The sequence below is a fragment of the Bos grunniens genome, chromosome 11, assembly GCF_055505025.1.
Source record: "Bos grunniens cultivar Pamir isolate PY7600 chromosome 11, Bosgru_T2T1.0, whole genome shotgun sequence".
NCBI classification, from domain to species: domain Eukaryota; kingdom Metazoa; phylum Chordata; class Mammalia; order Artiodactyla; family Bovidae; genus Bos; species Bos grunniens.
In genome coordinates, this window is record NC_141175.1 from 94,107,271 (window position 1) to 94,126,997 (window position 19,727).

Sequence of the window (19,727 nt, forward strand, 5' to 3'; positions counted from 1 at the left end):
TGGAGAGCTGAAGGCCACACTGCCCTTCCTCCTTAGGACTCAGAAAAGGCTGGGGCCAGCCAAGGTCTTCCTGAGCCAGTATTTGGGGAAAAGATTCTGGGCTGCCCCAGAGAAGGAGGTAAGAGGAAGGGAAGGTGTGGAGGAGGGCAAGGCCCACCTGGCTGGGCCATGGCTCTGTCCATCTTCTCCAGGCCTTGGGCCTCCAGCAGAGATGACCGGGCTCTGGGAAATGGTGCAGGGCTGCTGGGGGTTCCAACCCAGAGGGAAACAGTGTACACCTGGGACTCTAGGGTGAGGCGGCTTGGGGAGCTGAAAAGCCCAACTTTTAAATGCCAGTGGATGATCAGAGAGAAAAAGAAAGAAAGTGAATAATAGAAAATACACTTCCAGCTGGATTACCCTATGAGATCACTGAGCTGGAAAAGGCCTCCAGAACCATAAAATAGATGACCCTGTAGATCAATATTCTCTTCCAGAGTTTTCAAACTGGAATTAAAAGAAAATGTGTGTGTGTATGTGTGTGTTCATGTGTGTGTTGGAGGGGCAGAGATATTAGGCACCTCACCTCTTGTGAGATAAGACTTCCTTGGTACAAGTGTCAACTACAAATTGGCACTTGCCATGGGTGCTGGGCATCTACCTCTATAAGGGTTAAATCGTGTGTTGTTGCTGACCTTTAAGACCCCCCTGAAAGGAGTTCATGGTGGAGAGCTGAAATGAGGCACTCTGTTCTCCAGGAAAACTGGCAGAGCAGATCTTTGGATACATATTCTTAGGACTGATTTTATGAGCCCAACTTTTGTGTCTCCTCATATCTAGATAAGCTCTAAAATCCATCATGGTGACACTGTTCCTCATGGCTAGTGAAGGCTTTCATGAGACTAGCAGAAATCTTCTGGAAAATTACATGCTTGATTGTTATGTATTCCACCTTTGCCCAAAATCACATGTATACACTGACTTTCCCCCCCACCCCCTGCCTCTTTGGAGCAGTTTCCCAGCTCTATCTAAGCTGCTATCTCCTGGACTGAAGACCTTATTTTGCCTGAAATAAAGACTTGTAACTCTCATGTTGTGCTTTTTTTTTTTTTTTAAGTCAGCACAAGTATCCTTGCTTATTGAGCCATTAAACAGGATGAAACTGGTTGTTTTCCTTTGGGGCTTTTCTGAGCCTTAATGTATTGATGGGCAACAGGACTCCCCAGGATAAGGGTGGGGCAGGAAGACTAAAGAGGACTCAGTATTCTGAGGGACCACAGGAACTCTGTTCTGGAAGTACCAATGAACATCTCTCACGGAAACATCATTTGGGAAACAATGCTGAATTGATCTGTGGAACAATACCTCATTCTCTTATTTGCAGTGACATGTAAATCCTGCTCTCTTAAATTATTGGAAGACAATTTTATTGAACTGAAAACTCAACATTTCTCCTCCTAAAGACACCTGAGCCATATAATCTGTCTTGGGTCATTGGGGCAACAGACAGAGTTGCCCTAGGACTCCTCTCCAGGAGTGATTTTTTTTTCAGAGTGACCAACTCATCCTATTTTTAAATAAGATGAAGTCCCTCAGTTCTGAGCAAACCAGACCATTGGTCTCCCAATTTCTTAACAGGTATTGAAATAGCAGGGATTGGCTCCAGTTGAAGCCCTTTGAGATCGGCAGGCAGGTCATCATGAAAGGGACTGTTTTAACTGATTAAGCTTTGCAAGAAAGAGTGTGGGGCATGAGAGGATGGTCACTTCCCAGGTCTCAGATGAGTCCCTGGGACTAGGTTCTTAGCTTTGCACAGAAAAGAATTCAAGAACAAGCCATAGTAAAGAGAAAGAAGGTTTATTTGGGGGAGATACACATTCTGTAGACAGAATGTGGGCCATCTCAGAAGATGAAAGAGGCCTGGAAACACGAGGTGGCTAGTTTTTATAGGTTGGGTGATTTCATAGGCTAATGAGTGGGATGATTTGTTATTGCTGTGGTTTGGTCACTCAGTGGTGTCTGACTCTTTGAAACCCCATGGACTGCAGCACACCAGACTCCCCTGTCCTTCACTATCTCCTGGAGTTGGCTTAAATTCATGTCAATTGAGTCAGTAGTGCTACCTAACCATCTCATCCTCTGCTGCCCTCTTCTCCTTTTGCCTTGAATCTTTCCTAGCATCATGGTCTTTTCCGATAAGTTGGATCTTCGCATCATGTGGCCAAAGTATTGGAACTTCAGCTTCAGCATCAGTCCTTCCAATGAATATTCAGGGTTAATTTCATTTAGGATTGACTGATTTGATCTCCTTGGTGTCCAAGGGGGCCTCAAGAGTCTTCTCCAGCACCACAGTTTGAAAGCAACAATTCTTTGGCGCTCAGCCTTCTTTATGGTCCAACTCTCACATCTGTACATGACTACTGGAAAAACCATAGCTTTAACTAGAGGGACCTTCGTCAGCAAAGTGATGTCTCTGCATTTTAATATGCTGTCTAGATTGGCCATAGCTTTTCTTCCAAGGAGCAAGCATCTTTTAATTTCAAGGCTGCAGTCACTGTCTACAGTGATTTTGGAGCCCAAAACAATGAAATCTGTCACTGCTTCTGTTGCCCACCAAAATCTTGGCTTTCTCTGCCCACGGAAGCTGAATAAAAAGACAAAGAAAGTTTGAAGGAAATAGAAAGGTGCCTTTAATCCTCAGCCGGTGGAGGAGGGGACCACAGTAGGCTCATACCTCAAGGACTGTGGGCCCCCTTTCGGGGCTTTATATAAGATGAGGGCATGCAGTCTGGGGTCTGATGAGGAACAAAGGTGTAAGGATCTTGTATTCTTCCTATCGCATTGTTTCCAAAACAGTCATAGGCTGGAGTCAGTAACTCAGTAATTGAGTCTGGCAGTCTGGTGGCCCTGCAGCCTTCTCTTTATAATTCAAAAAGAGGAAAACTAAAAGTGGTGGTCTGTGATGAGACTGCTGTAAAGGTAAGCACCAGATACAGAATGTGATTAGCATAGAGTCAAAGGATAATAGGTGCAAAAGGTAGTTCATTCAAAGTTAGGGGGAGAAAAGAAAATTTAGTTAACAGACTAGAGATTAGGGCGGAGAAGGCAATGGCACCCCACTCCAGTACTCTTGTCTGGTAAATCCCAGGGACGAAAGAGCCTGGTAGGCTGCAGTCCACGGGGTTGTGAAGAGTCAGACATGACTGAGCGACTTCACTTTGACTTTTCACTTTCATGCATTGCAGAAGGAAATGGCAACCCACTCCAGTGTTCTTGCCTGGAGAATCCCAGGGACTGGGGAGCCTGGTGGGCTGCCGTCTATGGGGTCACACAGAGTCGGACACGACTGAAGCGACTTAGCAGCAGCAGCAGAGATTAGGAACAAGTGAAAACTAGGAATGTTCAGAAAGACTAAACTCTAATAAAGGAGTGGGACAAACTGGGAAATAGGAGTTGGTGAAACGTTTTCCACTGGCTTTACATGTGACAGATTTCCTAGAAGTTCAGCTCACAGCCCTCCCTCCACACACACTTATTTCTGGGGTTCCTTTTGTACCATAGTGTCAGGAGAGGTGCCAGCTGCTGCAAAGTCGAATGATGAAACTGGGAATTCTGTAATTATTTGAGCACGCATCATGACCCAGGTTGTTCGATACCTGGGTTGGGAAGATTCCCTGGGGAATGGAATGGCAACCCACTCCAGTATTCTTGCCTGGGAAATCCCATGGACAGAGGAGCCTGGCAGGCTACAATCCATGGCATTGCGGAGTCAGACACGACTGAGCGACTAACACTTCACTTCATTTCATGACCGAAAGCATGTACCAAGTACTTCTAATCCACGGAGAATTTGGCCCGTCTGGTAGAATGGAAAAGGCTTTGGAGTCAGAGAGAACTGGTTCAAACTGGTTCAAATCGTGGCCCCTGACCTCTGGAGTTTCAGCCTTGGTAAGATTTATCTTATCGGGGACTTTGTGGTTAGGGGATGCGATGCTGCTTCTTTTTTCCTGTGATTCCTGTATGCAGCAGACTGCAGGGAGAGTCCAGGTGCCCAGGAGAAAGGAAAGAGCCTGCCCTGACACCTGCCAAGAGGATAGGTTTCAAAAATGGCAGTGTGCTCTGGGAAACTGGATGCTTCATGGGCCGAGGGAATCTCAGGAGCTGTTAGGAGAGTGGATGCAAATGAGGAAAGACCCTGAAGGGAAAACCTCAGATCTCAGCAGATGCCTGGAGCTGCCCTTACCCACAGCCCCCTGGCCCTTAGACACAAGCATGGGAAACCAAGAGGAGGAAGAACGAGAGGTCAGTCAGTCTAAACCGAAACCTGAAATCACTGAGTTCTCCTGTAAGCGGCTTGCTTAAGAGTGGAGGGTTGAGACAGAAATTATGCTTAGTTGTAGGAGAACAGGTGCATTTTAAACCCGCGAGTCTGTAGTCTAAAATAATGGACCCATTACGCAGGACATGCTTTCATGTATGTACTTCTAAACTGGGGTACACAGACCAGAGACCACTGTTGCTCTCACACATGGCAAACATCTATCCAGTGTGTGCTGCTAACGGTCTAACAGCCAGCTTTCTGGGAAATAAAAATAACAGCAATGTGATTGGTACCAGTTGCTGATTTCTGTGCTGTAAATACTCCCACTGTGGTAATTTAGAGCTATCAATGCCGTATCACTGAACAGTTAGGAAAACATGCACAATTAGCTCTTTGTGATCTAGTGTGGGCCAGATCCAGCACAACAGGCAAAGTTACACTTGTACACCTATGCAGCCACTCAGAGCTACCTAGATATGCAGGACTGTTTAGGTTCCTTAGAGAACTGAAATGCTAATTCTGTACATACACTAATACAGAAACATGCATAAAGATACAATCTCAAATACATGCCCTTGTAGATGAATTTAGTCACTTAGAACATATACAAATAAGTAATACAAATATATATCTACATATAGATCAATACAAGCCAAAACATGCATATAAACACATATATAAACACCCTCGTGCCTAGGAAGAGGGAGAAAACCAACCTGATTTTCTGGAATAGCTGGCTTGACCTAAGGCCCCCCTTTCAGAACCGCTTCAGATCAAGGCAGAGAGGCTTGAAGGGCAGACTGTGTACAATCATCCACACTTGCTTCTTTGGACACCTCACCCCTTCTGGATTGTTCCTGGTGGACCTATAGGTGTGGAAGAGCTCTTTCCTTCCAGCTACCAGCCTCAGAGTCCCACCTCCGCACTTAATAAGGCAGCCCCTCACCCCTCTCTCTTTCCCTGTAAGAAGCCAACTCCAGCCTGTCTCTGCTCTTATCCTAGAACAACGAAGGACAAGGTCAGCATGATCCCCACCCAACTTCAGTCCCTCCCCATGACTTCTGCCCTGCTCCTCATCACTTCCTTGTTCATCTCTTGCCTGAGTCATTGCCCCAGCTTTCTGAGTATCTTCCTGCTCCAGGCTCTTCCCTCCCATTTGTCCTGCTATAAGGAACCTGCCAGATTAACTATCCTAGAGCACAGTGCTGAGGTCACACGTGCCCTGGTAACTTCCCAATGCAGGACACATTAGGGCTCGATCCCTCTGAGGCCCCCTGACCACTTGTCCAGTGCCAACTTCCCCAGTTCACAATTTCACTTCTATTTTCTCCAAACATCTTCCTCTCCCCAGTTTGTTCTGCAAAACATTTCTGCTGCAGAATCTGCTGGCTTCCGTCTTTAGTTCACAGTAATATTTACTGCTTCTCATATTTGTGGTACAGTGCTTTATAGTTTATAAGTACTCTTAAAACCATTCATGGACCTCCTATTATATGCCTGCTTACTGAGGTTAGCCCAGGAAATACAGTGCTGAGTGAAAACAGATGTGGTTGTGCTTTCATGAACCAAGCCAACATACCCTTTGAATATCTTGGATCCTCAGAAGCCCCTGCTCCAAAATCATAAGCGGATTTGGGAGGGAAGATATTTTTCCACTATCTATTTTACCCGACCCCTCCCCCACTCCTCAGGAAATATGGCCTCCCTGGAGTCATGGGGACTAAGTAGAGAAGACAGAGAATGAAACTGGCTTGCAGATTCTTGGAGGACTTTACCAATCTTGTGAGCACCACAGGAGCAGCTGCTGGGGCATTGCAAGGCCAGTACAAAGGGGCGCTAAACCTTTGCAAAGCTATATAGCCGTTAACACTTGTCTGCATTGCAACATCTTTATTTCCTTCCCATTACAGTAACCCACACCCATTTTAAGCAACATCTTTTATTTGTGTGAGCCTAAGCTAATTACTTTGATTTCACAGTTTCCTCATTTGTAATATGTGGTTAGAAATCTGCTATTTTCATGGGGTTGTTGGAATGATCAAATGAGATAAAGATACATAAAATAACTTTATAGAACTTTAATGTACAACACAAATGTATAGTCACTTATTCAACACAGTTTTCTTCTTTAAATCAATCCTATTTCATAAATAGGTACTTAAAAACTTTGAAATATTCTGGCCCAGATGGCTAGGAGACAGGATATAGACTAGCACAATGCTAGTGGTAAAGACTATGCTAAAGCCTTTGACTATACCAAAGCCTTTGACTGTGTGGATCACAATAAACTGTGGAAAATTCTGAAAGAGATGGGAATACCAGACCACCTGACCTGTCTCTTGAGAAACCTATATGCAGGTCAGGAAGCAACAGTTAGAACTGGACATGGAACAACAGACGGTTCCAAATAGAAAAAGGAGTACGTCAAGGCTGTATATTGTCACCCTGCTTATTTAACTTATATGCAGAGTACATCATGAGAAACGCTGGGCTGGAAGAAGCACAAGCTGGAATCAAGATTGCCAGAGAAATATCAATAACCTCAGATATGCAGATGACACCACCATTATGGCAGAAAGTGAAGAGGAACTAAAAAGCCTCTTGATGAAAGTGAAAGAGGAGAGTGAAAAAGTTGGCTTAAAGCTCAACATTCAGAAAACGAAGATCATGGCATCCAGTCCCATCACTTCATGGGAAATAGATGGGGAAACTGGAAACAGTGGCTGACTTTATTTTTTGGGGCTCCAAAATCACTGTAGATGGTGATTGCAGCCATGAAATTAAGATGGTTACTCCTTGGAAGCAAAGTTATGACCAACCTAGATAGCATATTGAAAGGCAGAGACATTACTTTGCCAACAAAGGTCCATCTAGTCAAGGCTATGGTTTTTCCAGTGGTCATGTATGGATGTGAGAGTTGGCCTGTGAAGAAAGCTGAGCACTGAAGAATTGATGCTTTTGAACTGTGGTGTTGGAGAAGACTCTTGAGAGTCCCTTGGACTGCAAGGAGATCCAACTAGTCCATTCTAAAGGAGATCAGCCCTGGGTGCTCATTGGAAGGACTGATGCTAAAGCTGAAACTCCAATACTTTGGCCACCTCATGTGAAAAGTTGACTCATTGGTAAAGACTCTGATGCTGCGAGGGATTGGTGGTAGGAGGAGAAGGGGACGACAGAGGATGAGATGGCTGGATGGCCACCGATTCAGTGGACATGAGTTTGAGTAAACTCCCGAGTTGGTGATGGATAGGGAGGCCTGGCATGCTGAGCAATTCATGGGATCGCAGAGAGTCAGACACGACTGAGCGACTGAACTGAACTGAGTGGTAAAGAATCTTTCTGCCAAAGCAGGAGATGTAAGAGATGTGGGTTCGATCCCTGGGTCAGGAAGATCCCCTAGAGGAAGGCATGGTAACCCACTCCAGTATTCTTGCCTGGAGAATCCCATGGACAGAGGAGTCTGGTGGGCTACAGTTCATCAGGTTGCAAAGAAGCAACTTAACATTCATGATTGAATTGATTGAAGCAACTTAACATTCATGCACATGCAGTAGAAATGTGAGTCACATGTGTAATTTTTAAAATTTCTAGTAACTATATTAAAAAAAGATAAAACAGACTGGCAAAATTTAATAACATCATTTTAATTCACTATCTCCAAATAATATCAACATGTCACTTGTGTAAAAATTACAGGAGATACTTTTATATTCTGTCTTGGTACTAAATCTTGGCCGTCCTGTATTTTACACTCACAGTGCATCTCATTTGGACTAGCCATATTTCAAGTGCTTAATAGTCACCTGTGGCTACTTTGTTGGGCAGCAGACACTAATTAGCAATGCCAATAAAAATTAGTTAAGATCTATGTAATACTTTATGATTTCCACAACCCTTTTGATATATAAATCCCGTGTAAGTCGGAGTAGGTGGCTGTTTAACATCTCCATTTCACAGAAGAAAAGCATCAGCAATTCTGTGTACTTTGCTCAAGGTCATCCACTAGCAAACGGTGAACTCGATTCTTATCTTCAAACATTTCTTGTACTTCCTTTTCTAACAAGAAATACAAAGGGAAACTTTAATATTATCATATACATAGATCCGAAGGCTCATTGGAGAAGACTCTTGAGAGTCCCTTGGACTGCAAGCAGATCCAACCAGTCCATTCTAAAGGAGATCAGCCCTGGCATGAAAAGGAACAGTTCTTTGAAAATCTATCTACAATTTCCTCTTCAAAAATCCTGCCAGTTTAATCTCACCAGAATATTTTACTTCCATTATCTAAAAATGTGCTTTGGATAAACACATTCCAGGTCTGAAGTACTATGGATGTAAATGATACAGGGGGCTTAAAAAAATCCTACCCGTCTCTCAGATACGCTCTATGATGTAGGGCTCTACTTTTAAGTACTCTTAGGGGTGAAACTGAAGTATTTCAGAGTCCCAAATAGGTAAGAAATGAAAAGACAGGATCCTCTTTTCTAGTTTAAAAAGCACACATGCCCCAAATGTTCAAAGCACAAATAGATCCAGTTGGCTGTCAGGGGAAGAGGCGCCTAGTGCTGGGCTTCTTTTATAAGATAGGCAGGCATGTCCGGGAGATAAGGGTGAATTGCGACAGGCTAGCTTGAGAATTGCCATGCGAAGCCCCTCTCCCTAGACTGATGTTCCTGAAGAGATGCCAATGGCAGCTGACTGCCCTCCTAGCCCAAGCTGCTGCCCAGAACCGCCTGGAGATGCCCACGGAGGTGCGCAGGTGCCCTGGCTTGACTCCCAGACCTGACTAGTATTGTCCCCTTCCGATCTCCCTTTCCCTGTCCCCACCCCTATAAAGAATGAGAGCTCAGTGGTGGCTGGAAGGTAACATAAGGCTTCTAAAACCTGTCAACAACAAAAAACAATCAGTCGATCTAAGAAAGAAATGGAAAATTTTATTCGAGCCAAATTTGACGATTATAACTCGAGAATCTCGGAAAGCTCTAAGAATTGTTTCACCTGTTAGAAGTCGAAGCACAGTAATACAAATTTTTTGAAAAACAGCTGTACATTAAATGACATATTATTGACAGTTTACGGAATCCAGATCTAAGTGCCATGTGACCCTCATCAAGAATAAGTGTTATCTTTAAGGAGTCGTCTTACTGATGCCAGAATTTTTCTTTTCTTGGTTAAGCAGGTTTTTCTGCCGAAGGGGAGGTTCACGGAGGCTAGGTCCAAGCCTAACGCAGATACACAACGCACCACAGGTGGGGGAGAGGAGGCCAAAGGGCAGATAAAACTTTGGAAGTTTATATTTTTCTTGCCAAAAAAATACGAGTTTTATTTTACAAACCAAATCTGCTAGTTTGCCTGGCAGACTACAGCCTCCAAATAGCCTCCACAAAGAACCCAACTTTCTCTGTAAGACAGCAAAAGCTGAACGCTCCCTTCTCCAGGCCGCTTCTAGTTACTCTTGGTTACGAATATTCACAGAAGCGAAGTGTAAAGTCTGCGTGGGTACTCATGGGCGCATGGTGTGACTCTGCCATCGTCGGGCATGTGTTGGGTTGACCCGTGCGATAATTCTTTAAGACTTCCAAGGAGCCCCGATCCCACACCGCGAAGGGGCTCTGCCACCGACCTGCGTCAAGATCCGTTTCAACTATAGTCTACGTGGCTCCCAGGCTTTGTGCATGCGCGAGGCGGAGCTGCCACCAACTTCCGGGCAGTGAGGGGCAAGCAAGGCGGTGACGGGTCTGGGGCGGGGAGATCTAGCCTGAACACTCCTTTCGGGCTCCTGCACTTGGGATCCCGTATCCGTCTCCAGAAGCAGGGCCCAGGAGGTGGGAAGGGAACCTGCAGGAGCCGCCGCTGACTCCACTATCCCGCCGGGTGCACCAGCCCGACCTTCCGCTCCGGGGCTGGGGGCGGGCCGCGGAGCCACGCCCCACGCACGCGCGCCGGGAGTCAGCTGGACCGCACCGGTGTTCACGTGACGCGGAGCGGTGCCCTGCGGACTGGGGGGAGGGAATCTCAGCCGGGAGGGAAGCGAACGGCGGGATCCGAGGTGGCGGTAGCAGCAGCATGGTTACGCTGTACGGGGGCGTAGAGGGGTGAGTGCGGTCTGGAGCGGCGAGGCCGGGAGGGCGTCCTGGGCCACTCTGGCACGAGGAGAGGGGGCGAAAGGAAGGTTGTAGCCCGGCCGGCAGGCTGGTGATCTCCCGCCTCAGTGAGGGTTTGGTCACCTGGGCTTTGGGGCTGCGGGGCCTTGCGGAGAAGGAGTGTGTGCAGGCGCAGCGGTGCCCTTGGGTCGAGTACTTTGCAGGTACTGTTTGCCACGGCCACACCCCGGTCCTTTGTGTTTTGTGGCGGAAACACTCCCCTTTCTCGCACGAAAGACCCACTCCACCGGAGTTCAGCTGGAGCAGCTCTCTTTTTTTCCATTACTGCTCCCGAGAGTTTTGCAGAACAGGTGCCAGGTGTGAAGTTGCTGGACTCGGGGTGGGGAGCGGGAGTGTGGTGGAATCCGGAACAGTGAGCTTTGCCAGAAGGTATCTGGCATCTAAGGGACATCACAGGTGGCGCAGTGGTGAAGAATCCGCTTGCCGCTGCGGGAGACGCGTTGCATTCCTAAGTTGGGAAGATCCCCTGGAGGAGGAAATGGCAGTCCACTCCAGTAATCTTGCTTGGAGAACCCCATGGACAGAGGAGCCTGGTGGGCTACAGTCCGTAGGGTTGCAAAGAGTCAGACGCGGGGACACACAGACACACACACAGACACACACAAAGAGTCAGACGCGGGGACACACACACACACGCGGGGACACACACACAGACACAAAGAGTCAGACGCGGGGACGCACACACACACACGCGCGGGGAAACACAGATACACACAGACACAGAGACACACAGACACAAAGAGTCAGACGCGGGGACACACAGACACACACACAGACACACAGAGACACACACACACAAAGAGTCAGACGCGGGGACACACACACACACACACACACACAGGACCTGAAGCTGGGGCTAGCAGGACAGCTGCTAGCCTGTCCTGATGTCTGAAACCCCTCCATTCTTTTCTTTTTTTTTAATCCTCCCCATTCTTATTGGCACTTAAGCCTCACACTAGATCCAGCCCTCTTGTTCTTGCATAGTTCCTGCTGGGAAGCTTGTCTGCCAGACTTTTTGTAGTTACTTTTCTCCTCGGTATCACCATGGGCAAGACTTTTGCCCTATCTGGGCTTCAGTTACCACATGTGTGAAGTGAGAAGAGCAATGAACAGAATGATCGCTAAAATTCCCTGCCAGTGACAACATTCTATGAATCTGGGTGTGTCAGATCAGAGTAGAGAGTGGCTGTTGTCTGAGCTAGAGCATTTTTTAATCTGAGCTTGGACTACTTCTATAGCAGTCACATCTCACTGCAGACACATGGACCCCAGAGTCTTTTCTTTCACATGCATGGTTATGATCAATCTCTCCTGCCCTATATCTATCGCAGTTTTTTAAACTAAGTACAGAAGTTTGTATTCACCCTGGTCGTATTCATGTGTAACGTATAAACCTTTTTACCAGTTTGTTAAGAAGTTCTTTGGGGACAGTGTGCCACCTCATGCATTAACTACCCCTTGAAACTTCTTGTCATCTTTGAATTTGATCAGCAGGTCTTCAGTGTCCTCTTCTGATAGTCTTAAAAGTACTGATCAATGAAGAAACATACATCACACCACCACAGACCTCCCTCCAAACTACCATGTCCCAGCATTTGACCATTTAGTTGCTTAAGCAGGTATTAACTCTCCCTCCCATCTGGTCAGTGTCTCTTACAAGGGTGACTTAAAGACCTTGGCAGCTGAATCTGCTAAAGGCTGCTGCTGCTAAGTCACTTCAGTCGTGTCCGACTCTGTGCGACCCCATAGACAGCAGCCCACCAGGCTTCCCCATCCCTGGGATTCTCCAGGCAAGAACACTGGAGTGGGTTGCCATTTTCTTCTCCAATGCATGAAAGTGAAAAGTGAAAGTGAAGTCGCTCAGTCCTGCCCGACTCTGTGCGACCCCATGGATTGCTGCCTACCAGGCTCCTCCGTCCGTGGGATTTTCCAGGCAAGAGTACTGGAGTGGGGTGCCATTGCCTGCTAAAGGCAACCTTTAGCTATTGTGAGAGAAGTAGAGAGACATGCTGTTCCTTTTATCTACCTGTGCCAAGTGTGAGGGTAAAGAAATGATCCAGAGCTTGACCCCATGGACCTTGTAGTCTAGTGAGAGGCAGACAGGAAAACAGCTTAACACACTTTTAATACAGAGGAGTCCGGGGTGGGTGGGGTGGGGAACACTGACACGGCTGAACTAATGGAGCTCTGGTGGCTGGCTGGCCACACATCAGAGGTTTCAAGGGCAAAGGGTCTTGAAGGATAAGTAGGATGCTCCCAAGGGAAGTTGAATGGAAACTGCATTTCGGAAGTCCAAGAGCATAGCAATCACCCAGCCACAGAAGAAAGTTTGGGAGTGGTAACTGGGTTTGCTGAAGCTATCTCCCTCACACTGGGCTCTGCCTGTGACAAGGACTGCACAGGGTTTGCTGTATCTGCAGGTTTTTCCGAATTAAGACTGAGTGCCCCCTTGTGTTCTGTAGGGGAGGCACACGATCCAAGGTCCTTTTACTCTCAGAGGATGGGCAGATCCTGGCAGAAGCGGATGGACTCAGCACAAACCACTGGGTAAAGGCCACACTGAGGGGACCAGTAGGCTTGATTGTGGTTTTATTCTCTGTAATTCCTGTTAAGGTGGTGGCTGGGGGCTCACTTAGCAGCCTTTGGGGCAACACAGGTCGTGCACGCCTTTGTAACGCCTCCTTCCCTTGACTGGGGCCAGCTGATCGGGACAGACAAGTGCGTGGAGAGGATCAACGAGATGGTGAACAGGGCCAAACGGAAAGCAGGGGTGGATCCTTTGGTTCCTCTCCGAGGCTTGGTGAGTCTGGGTAGCGCTTGGGAATTAGGTCACAGCAAGGCCTAGACAGTGAGTTTGAACTTGAGGAGTCTGGTGACTGCAGAGGGAAAGACGTACATTCTTGTGGCTGCATTGTCACCTACAAGCCACAGGATTGGAAGAGCAAAGGGCTTTGGAGAGCCTTAAGGCCTTGGTTTGAATCCCAGCTTTGTCACTCAACATCTGGGTGACCCTCAGCACATTACTTATCTTCTCTAAGCCTCAGTTTCCTCATTTGGGAAATGCAGATAACAGTAGCTACCTCAGTTGCTGGGAAAGTAAAATGACATGATACATCCCAAAGTGGTTCGCACAGAGCCTGATGCATGAGCGCTGATTACATGTTAGTTAATATTCCTGGCTCAGAGCTTGCTTTCAGGTCACTGTAGCTCTGGCTTCTCCCTGGACGTGTTTGTGAGATGTCCTGCAGACATGGCCAAACGCCATGCATTCCAAACCAAGCTCCTCTCTCCTCCGCTTGCTCCTCTGCCCGTTTTTTCTAAGGGCGCTGTTGTCCTTCCCAGCTCCAAACCTGGCGGTGTTGAATCTCTTGTCCATGTTCAGTCCCTTCTGCTGAGGCGCTGTGTGGGGTGGAAGGAGGACTGGGCTGCATGAAAAGGGAAGGCCCAGCTGTAGCAAGCAGGGGCAGTCATCAGGACGGGAGGGGGCTGAGAAAGGAGCTGGGTCTGGGCCTCTGCTTGCTCGCTCACCTCCTGCGTGGCCTAGGGCCTATCCCTGAGCGGTGGGGATCAGGAGGACGCGGTGAGGATGCTGATGGAGGAGCTGAGGGACCGATTTCCCTACCTGAGTGAAAGCTACTTAATCACCACCGATGCCGCCGGCTCCATCGCCACAGCTACGCCGGATGGTGAGGAGGTGGAGGGAGGGGTGAGGTTGAGAACCGGTTTTCTTGGGGAAGCCCCTTAGGTTTAGCTGGCAGAACTTGACTTGCAAATGTCTGGGGAGCAGCCTCCACCACGGCCCCGACTCCTTTCATTAGCAGAAGCTTGCCTAGAGCAAGGACTGGGCAGAGGAGGGAGGGCAGGAAGGGTATCTTCATAGGAAGTGAGACAGGAGTCAAACGCAGGAGCCCACTGCAGAGGAGGAATGGGCCGTGCAGTGATGAAGCTGGCTGGGGACAGAAGCCAGTGCTGAAAAGACTGGGAGGAACTCTGTTGGGAATGTAAAAGCTATGGGATCATGAGATGGCCTGTTTTGCCAGCTGTACCATCTTGGAGAAGTTACAGAACACTCTGAATTTCAATTTCCTCTCTAGAAAATGGGGATAATTGTATTCTTAAGGTAGTTTAGAGTCTTGAATGAGTAGCACTGTGTGAACAGGGTCTCACACAACACCTGGCACATGGCAGGGACTCAGTAAAGCAGGTAGTCACTTGAAGTCTGGCTGGGCACAGAGACAGACTCCGATTCCTCTTTGGAGAAGGTCTCTATGTGACTGGAGTTCTTTTGAGACCCAGGCCCTCCGCCTTCAGGTGGGAAACTAGCTGGGCTGGGTTTTCTCCCCAGAGCTGGGTGGTGATCCCTTTGCTTGGGGCTGGTTTCTGTCCGTCCTTTCCTCAGTTGGAAGCTGTGAGCTCTGTGCAGAGTCAGCCACGCTGAGCCTCCTGTGCCCTTTCCAGGTGGGGTCGTGCTCATCTCTGGGACAGGTTCCAACTGCAGGCTCATCAACCCCGACGGCTCTGAGAGCGGCTGTGGCGGCTGGGGCCACATGATGGGAGATGAGGGCTCAGGTGAGCTCCCGCCGACTGGGCCTGTCCCAGGGTCCTGGACCTTCCCTCCCTGCGGCTCCCCATCTTCCTCTCCCCTCAGCCTGAAGACCTCTGGGGGCTCTTGGGGGGACAGCGCCTGAATCTGAGCACAGGGTAATGACTAAGATCATCGAGATGCAAATGCTGGGTTAGTGGCAGGCCCTGCTCTTCAGCAGTAACTTGCACCCTGGACTCAGAGTCATGCCTCAGCATAACAGCTGTTGCTTACCTGTGTTGACCTTTGGAGTCCTTTGGAGGGAACTGACACTCTGAAGGTTAAGGCCATGGATGTCACGAGATGCATGCTAGTCTGCTAGCGGGAAAGGGGTATAGAAACTCCTTCCACCGTCACCTCATTATAGGTAGCAGGTGTACGTGTTCATGAAGGCCGTTATGGTCTAGTTCCTGGCATTGACAACAGTGGTTTGAGAGGCAGCTGGCTGACCCGGTCTTTATTTGGGGATGGGAGCAGAAGTGACACAGCTTCACCTGTTCTGTCCCCCGCTCCAGCTCTCCCTTATATGGATCAGATACAGTTTAATTAGAGGACTCCAGACTGGGAATCGGGGCACCGAATTCTCTGTAATACCCAACCCTGTCTAGGTCTGAGCGTCCTTCCCTGTGAACTTGGGGAGATTGTCCTGTCTTCTTAGTCCTCTCTGCTCTCTGCAGCCTACTGGATTGCACATCAAGCAGTGAAAATAGTGTTTGACTCCATCGACAACCTCGAGGCGGCTCCTCATGACATTGGCTATGTCAAACAGGCCATGTTCAACTATTTCCAGGTACTTGTACCCAGTAAACATGCTGTGTGGATAGGACAGCGGGAGATGGAGCAGGAGTGGATTCTGGAGAGGGACTGGGTGGGCCGGGGAAGTTGGGGTGAACTGTGGGTCAGAGCTGGAGGATGGAGAAGTCGTCAGTGGGGACAGGATTCAGAATGAGGTGGGTGCTGCTTTCCCCGAGGGTGTCAGGCATGAGGAGTGGGGCCAAGCTAGACTTCATCCTTGGGAAGCTAGACTCTGTGGGGAGGTGAAGGCAGATGCCATTTTAGGCTGGAAGAGAGGTGCAGGGTGAGATTGGGAGCCAGTGTCCACAGACCCAGGGGCAGCAGATTCAGTCTGATCAGGTCTGCCGGACCGTGAGCCACCTCTGGCCTGTGTGGTCAGGGAGGAGAGCCTATTAAAGAGGTGGGCAGGGGGAGTTCTTGGGAAGGTACAGCCTCCCACCCAGGGTGGCAGGGATTGACTGCCCTTGGCTGGGCTGTGCTCGTTTGCAGTGGGTTAGGAAACAGCTGCACTAGAGGTGGAGGTGGGGAGAGGAGAAGGGAAATCCGTTTATTTGATAGGCATCTCTCTGGCTGAGGGCCCTATGAGCAGGCAGGGGTCTGACCTGACTCAGCAGATTGGTTCTGAACTCCACTAATATGCCTGCTCCTCCCTCTCTTATCCTTTAGTCATTAAGTCGTTAACAAAGATTAATTGACCGAGGGTGTGTAACATGCTTAACATGATCAAATTTTAGCGCCCCCACCTTCCGTTTTAGTAATGTTGTCTAGGGAGTCCCTCATTCTTTGGGACCTTCAAAGGCGTCACGGGTGTGTAAGTTTGTTGTGATAGAAGACGAACCTGTGGTGAAATACGTGTGGGGAAAACAAATCCGTTTCTTTTTGATCTACCCTGTGCCATTTAAGGGAGAGGTGTGGTGAGCAGTAGTCGTCAGCACCTGAAGAAACTACAGAGCACTCTCTGGTGAGACCAGGCCGCTCTGCGTCGTGTTCAAGCGACCCCTAAAGAGCAGTAGATGCCATGCTGGGGAAAACAGAGAACTTCTCTCAAACGACACATCTCCGATCCTTGTACTCTCTCAAGCTTAAACGAATGTTACTCCAGCTCTTATAACAGTAGAGACAGCAGGAAGGCCAGCTGCGTGGGCAGGCTGGGAATTTTCCTCTGCCTCTGCTGACCGTCTTGTGCCCTCCCTGTCTCCCAGGTGCCAGATCGGCTAGGAATCCTCACCCACCTGTATAGGGACTTTGATAAATCCAGGTTTGCTGGGTTTTGCCGGAAAGTTGCAGAAGGTACTGGAGATGGGGCAGGGTTTTATCTGATTTTGTTCTGCAGAGACCTCCCTATTTGGAGGATGGAGTAGGATTCAGCTGGGGATTGGAAGTCAGTTTCCCTTTGACCAAGCGGCCTTAGTTTTCTGCCACCATGGGCCTTGGTACTGGTGGGCACAGGGTGGAAGCAGAAGGACGCTCAGGTTGTGTGGCCAGTTGTTTTATGTTGCCTGTTTCTCTTCCTGACAGCTGTCAGGGCTTGTGCAGCTGTGTGTCTGTATCTGAGACATTGGTGAAGCAGTTATCCTTTGGGCAAATCTATAACTTTCTTTTTTATCCGTGATACCCAGAGGACTAGGGGATCACAGAGAGGTTAGGCATATTTGGTTGGGTATCAGGAGAGGTTGAGCGAGGTCTCGTGTGTCTGCACATTGCTTTTTCTCCACTGTACAGTCCACACTCCCTTCATTTCCCTGAGGCTGATTCCTGCAGCCTCAGGGCATTGTAGGGCCCCCTTAGATCCTGCTGGCCTGAGGCCCTTTCAGAGCAGAGCCAGGAAGGGGCTGGGCTGACCAACAGCAGACTGTTGGAGGTGGGTGGGGGGCCCCGACAGTAGTACCCCGACAGCTGTTCAGGTTCTGGCTTCCCAGAGCTGACAGACCCGCAGGGACAGACTGAATGACTCAGTGAAGTTAGAGTACAGACCAGGCACCAGTGTTTTGCCCAGGGGGGCGCCCTTTCTTGAGTGCCTGGAGTGAGCCACGTCTGTGCAGGACACTATTCTGGGGTGGAAGTCCCTGGTGGGGGCGGGGGGAGTGACTTACCACCAGTCAGCAGGCGAGCCCCGACTCCTGACTGAGCCCTCTGCTAGCTGTCGGCTCTCCCCCAGTGGCTGCCCTGTTGCAGAGAAAGCTAACAAGGCGGCAACCCCCTCGGTGCTCACTCGCTGTGTTTCCTCCTCCCCACCCAGGCGCTCAGCAGGGAGACCCCCTTTCCCGTTGCATCTTCAGGAAGGCCGGGGAGATGCTAGGCAGACATGTGGTGGCAGTGTTGCCTGAGATTGACCCGGTGAGTTGAGGGGGAATCGGAGGTTGGGAAGCTGCTGACCCAGATCTGGCTGTTTCCTGTTAGGATGAGGTTGTCTCATCAAACTCTGTGTAAACTGGATACAACTCTAAAGTAACATAGGGTATGAGGAAAATTCTGTGGGAAGTCTGTAACCAAAAAAATGGTTTGGTTCGGTGCCTGCCCTTCAAGGCTCGTCCCGTGGTGTTTGTATGTATAACAGATTGGCTGGTTGTGGGGTCTGTGCTGTTGCATCTCGTTCAGTCCTGCTTCTGTCCCTTCCCCTCCCTTCTCTTTCCTTGCTCTCTCTCGGTCCTTAACCCATTATTCCTTTCCCTTCTTTCCCTTGCCTTTATGAGTCTATTTTCCTTTTCCTTGAGTCCACCTTCTGGCTCTTGGCTAGAGGGAGAGTGTCTAGGGTAGGTTGGGTTGGTCCTAAAAAACTGCCCCCTCTGGCACTGGCGAGGCTTGGTCACCCCCAATTTCCATTTCTGCTTTCCGCCAGGTCTTATTCCAGGGAGAGATGGGCCTTCCCATCCTGTGCGTGGGCTCTGTGTGGAAGAGCTGGGAGCTGCTGAAGGAAGGTGAGCATAGGCTGGGGGGCCCTGTGGGGATGGGCAAGGGCAAGGGATGGGGCTGGAAAGCGGGTGGCCTGGGCAAACTGCCTGCCTCGGGAAGGATTTGGGACCTGGGCCCCAAGGCCTGGGCAGGCTACTGATGTCTCAGGCCAAGACCCTCAACCTTCACTCTTCCAGGGAGCCTTTTTTCACTGTCCCATCCAGCTTCCTTGAACTCTTAAAAAAAGTTCTTTTCCAAAGGATTTACTAAATAAGCCCCGCCTTTTAAAAATTAAAGACAGATCTAACTTGAAGTCGGAGCTTCTGACCAGCACGTCATGACAGCCCAGTCATTATAATCCTACCTCGAAGGGCAGAAGTATGCCTTCGACCTCGCAGCTTGTTAAGTGGCTGTGTGGTTTTCATAACACTGCAGTAGCTCTAGGACCTGATGGAACCCCCAGGTGGTGGGGGGGCCATGGGCTCCAGTCTCCCACAGCCATCCCTGGGCCTCTGCTGCCTGCTGTACCATCTGTGAGGGGTTTGGCGCGTGGGTCCCCTCAGGCCGCCTCTGAGCCTGGCCCTCTTCTTTGCCTCCCTCTGTCCCCACCTTGTTCCTGGTCTCTTATCTCCTCTGCATTTTTTCCTCCAGGTTTCCTTTTGGCGCTGACCCAAGGCAGAGAGATCCAGGCTCAGAACTCCTTCTCAGGCTTCACCCTGTTGAAGCTTCGACACTCCTCCGCCCTGGGTGCGGCCAGCCTTGGGGCCAAGCACATCGGGCACCTCCTCCCCATGGACTACAGCGCCAATGCCATTGCCTTCTACTCCTATACCTTCTCCTAGGGCACCCTCCCTGGCTGTACCCTCTCTAAGCAAGCCCAGTGGACATTGGGTGCTGGAAGGCAGGAGGCTTTTTCTCCTTTTCCTTTTTTTTTTTTTTTTGTAAAAAAAGAAACACATATAGAAGAAAATAAATGCACTTTAACCACTCCCCA

General features: G+C 49.2%; 2 protein-coding genes and 1 long non-coding RNA gene across 20 annotated transcripts in view; 1 reads left to right on the forward strand and 2 right to left on the reverse strand.

Annotated features, from left to right (window-relative positions):
• TEX261 (testis expressed 261) overlaps positions 1–5,308 on the reverse strand; it is a 26,033-nt gene extending 20,725 nt beyond the window's left edge. For both annotated transcript variants that reach the window (XM_086323824.1, XM_086323823.1), the window contains exon 1: positions 5,017–5,308. The gene's annotated coding sequence lies outside the window, so the exon portion shown is untranslated. The remainder of the gene's footprint in view (positions 1–5,016) is intronic.
• Positions 5,309–7,924: 2,616 nt separating this feature from the next.
• LOC147363566 (uncharacterized) lies at positions 7,925–10,215 on the reverse strand. Its single transcript, XR_015135964.1, has 2 exons — positions 9,924–10,215; positions 7,925–8,356 (listed from the first exon to the last, which is right to left on the reverse strand). It is a non-coding gene; the product is annotated as an uncharacterized LOC147363566 (long non-coding RNA).
• On the forward strand, positions 9,996–19,727 carry NAGK (N-acetylglucosamine kinase). Of its 17 annotated transcripts, none has more exons than XM_086323830.1 (10): positions 9,996–10,125; positions 12,927–13,011; positions 13,166–13,264; positions 14,009–14,150; positions 14,923–15,033; positions 15,724–15,836; positions 17,044–17,131; positions 18,081–18,178; positions 18,681–18,759; positions 19,385–19,727. In XM_086323830.1, the coding sequence occupies exons 3-10, from the start codon at positions 13,205–13,207 to the stop codon at positions 19,573–19,575; spliced, it is 882 nt and encodes a 293-aa protein (XP_086179956.1). In that variant the 5' UTR covers positions 9,996–10,125; positions 12,927–13,011; positions 13,166–13,204; the 3' UTR covers positions 19,576–19,727. The 17 variants fall into 17 exon arrangements, 9 of the variants coding, with proteins under 9 accessions (XP_086179956.1, XP_086179955.1, XP_086179952.1 ...); XR_015135962.1 differs by lacking the exon at positions 9,996–10,125 and adding an exon at positions 10,277–10,395 and having other exon boundaries at positions 13,121–13,264; positions 15,655–15,836; positions 16,745–17,131; XR_015135961.1 differs by lacking the exon at positions 9,996–10,125 and adding an exon at positions 10,277–10,395 and having other exon boundaries at positions 13,121–13,264; positions 15,655–15,836.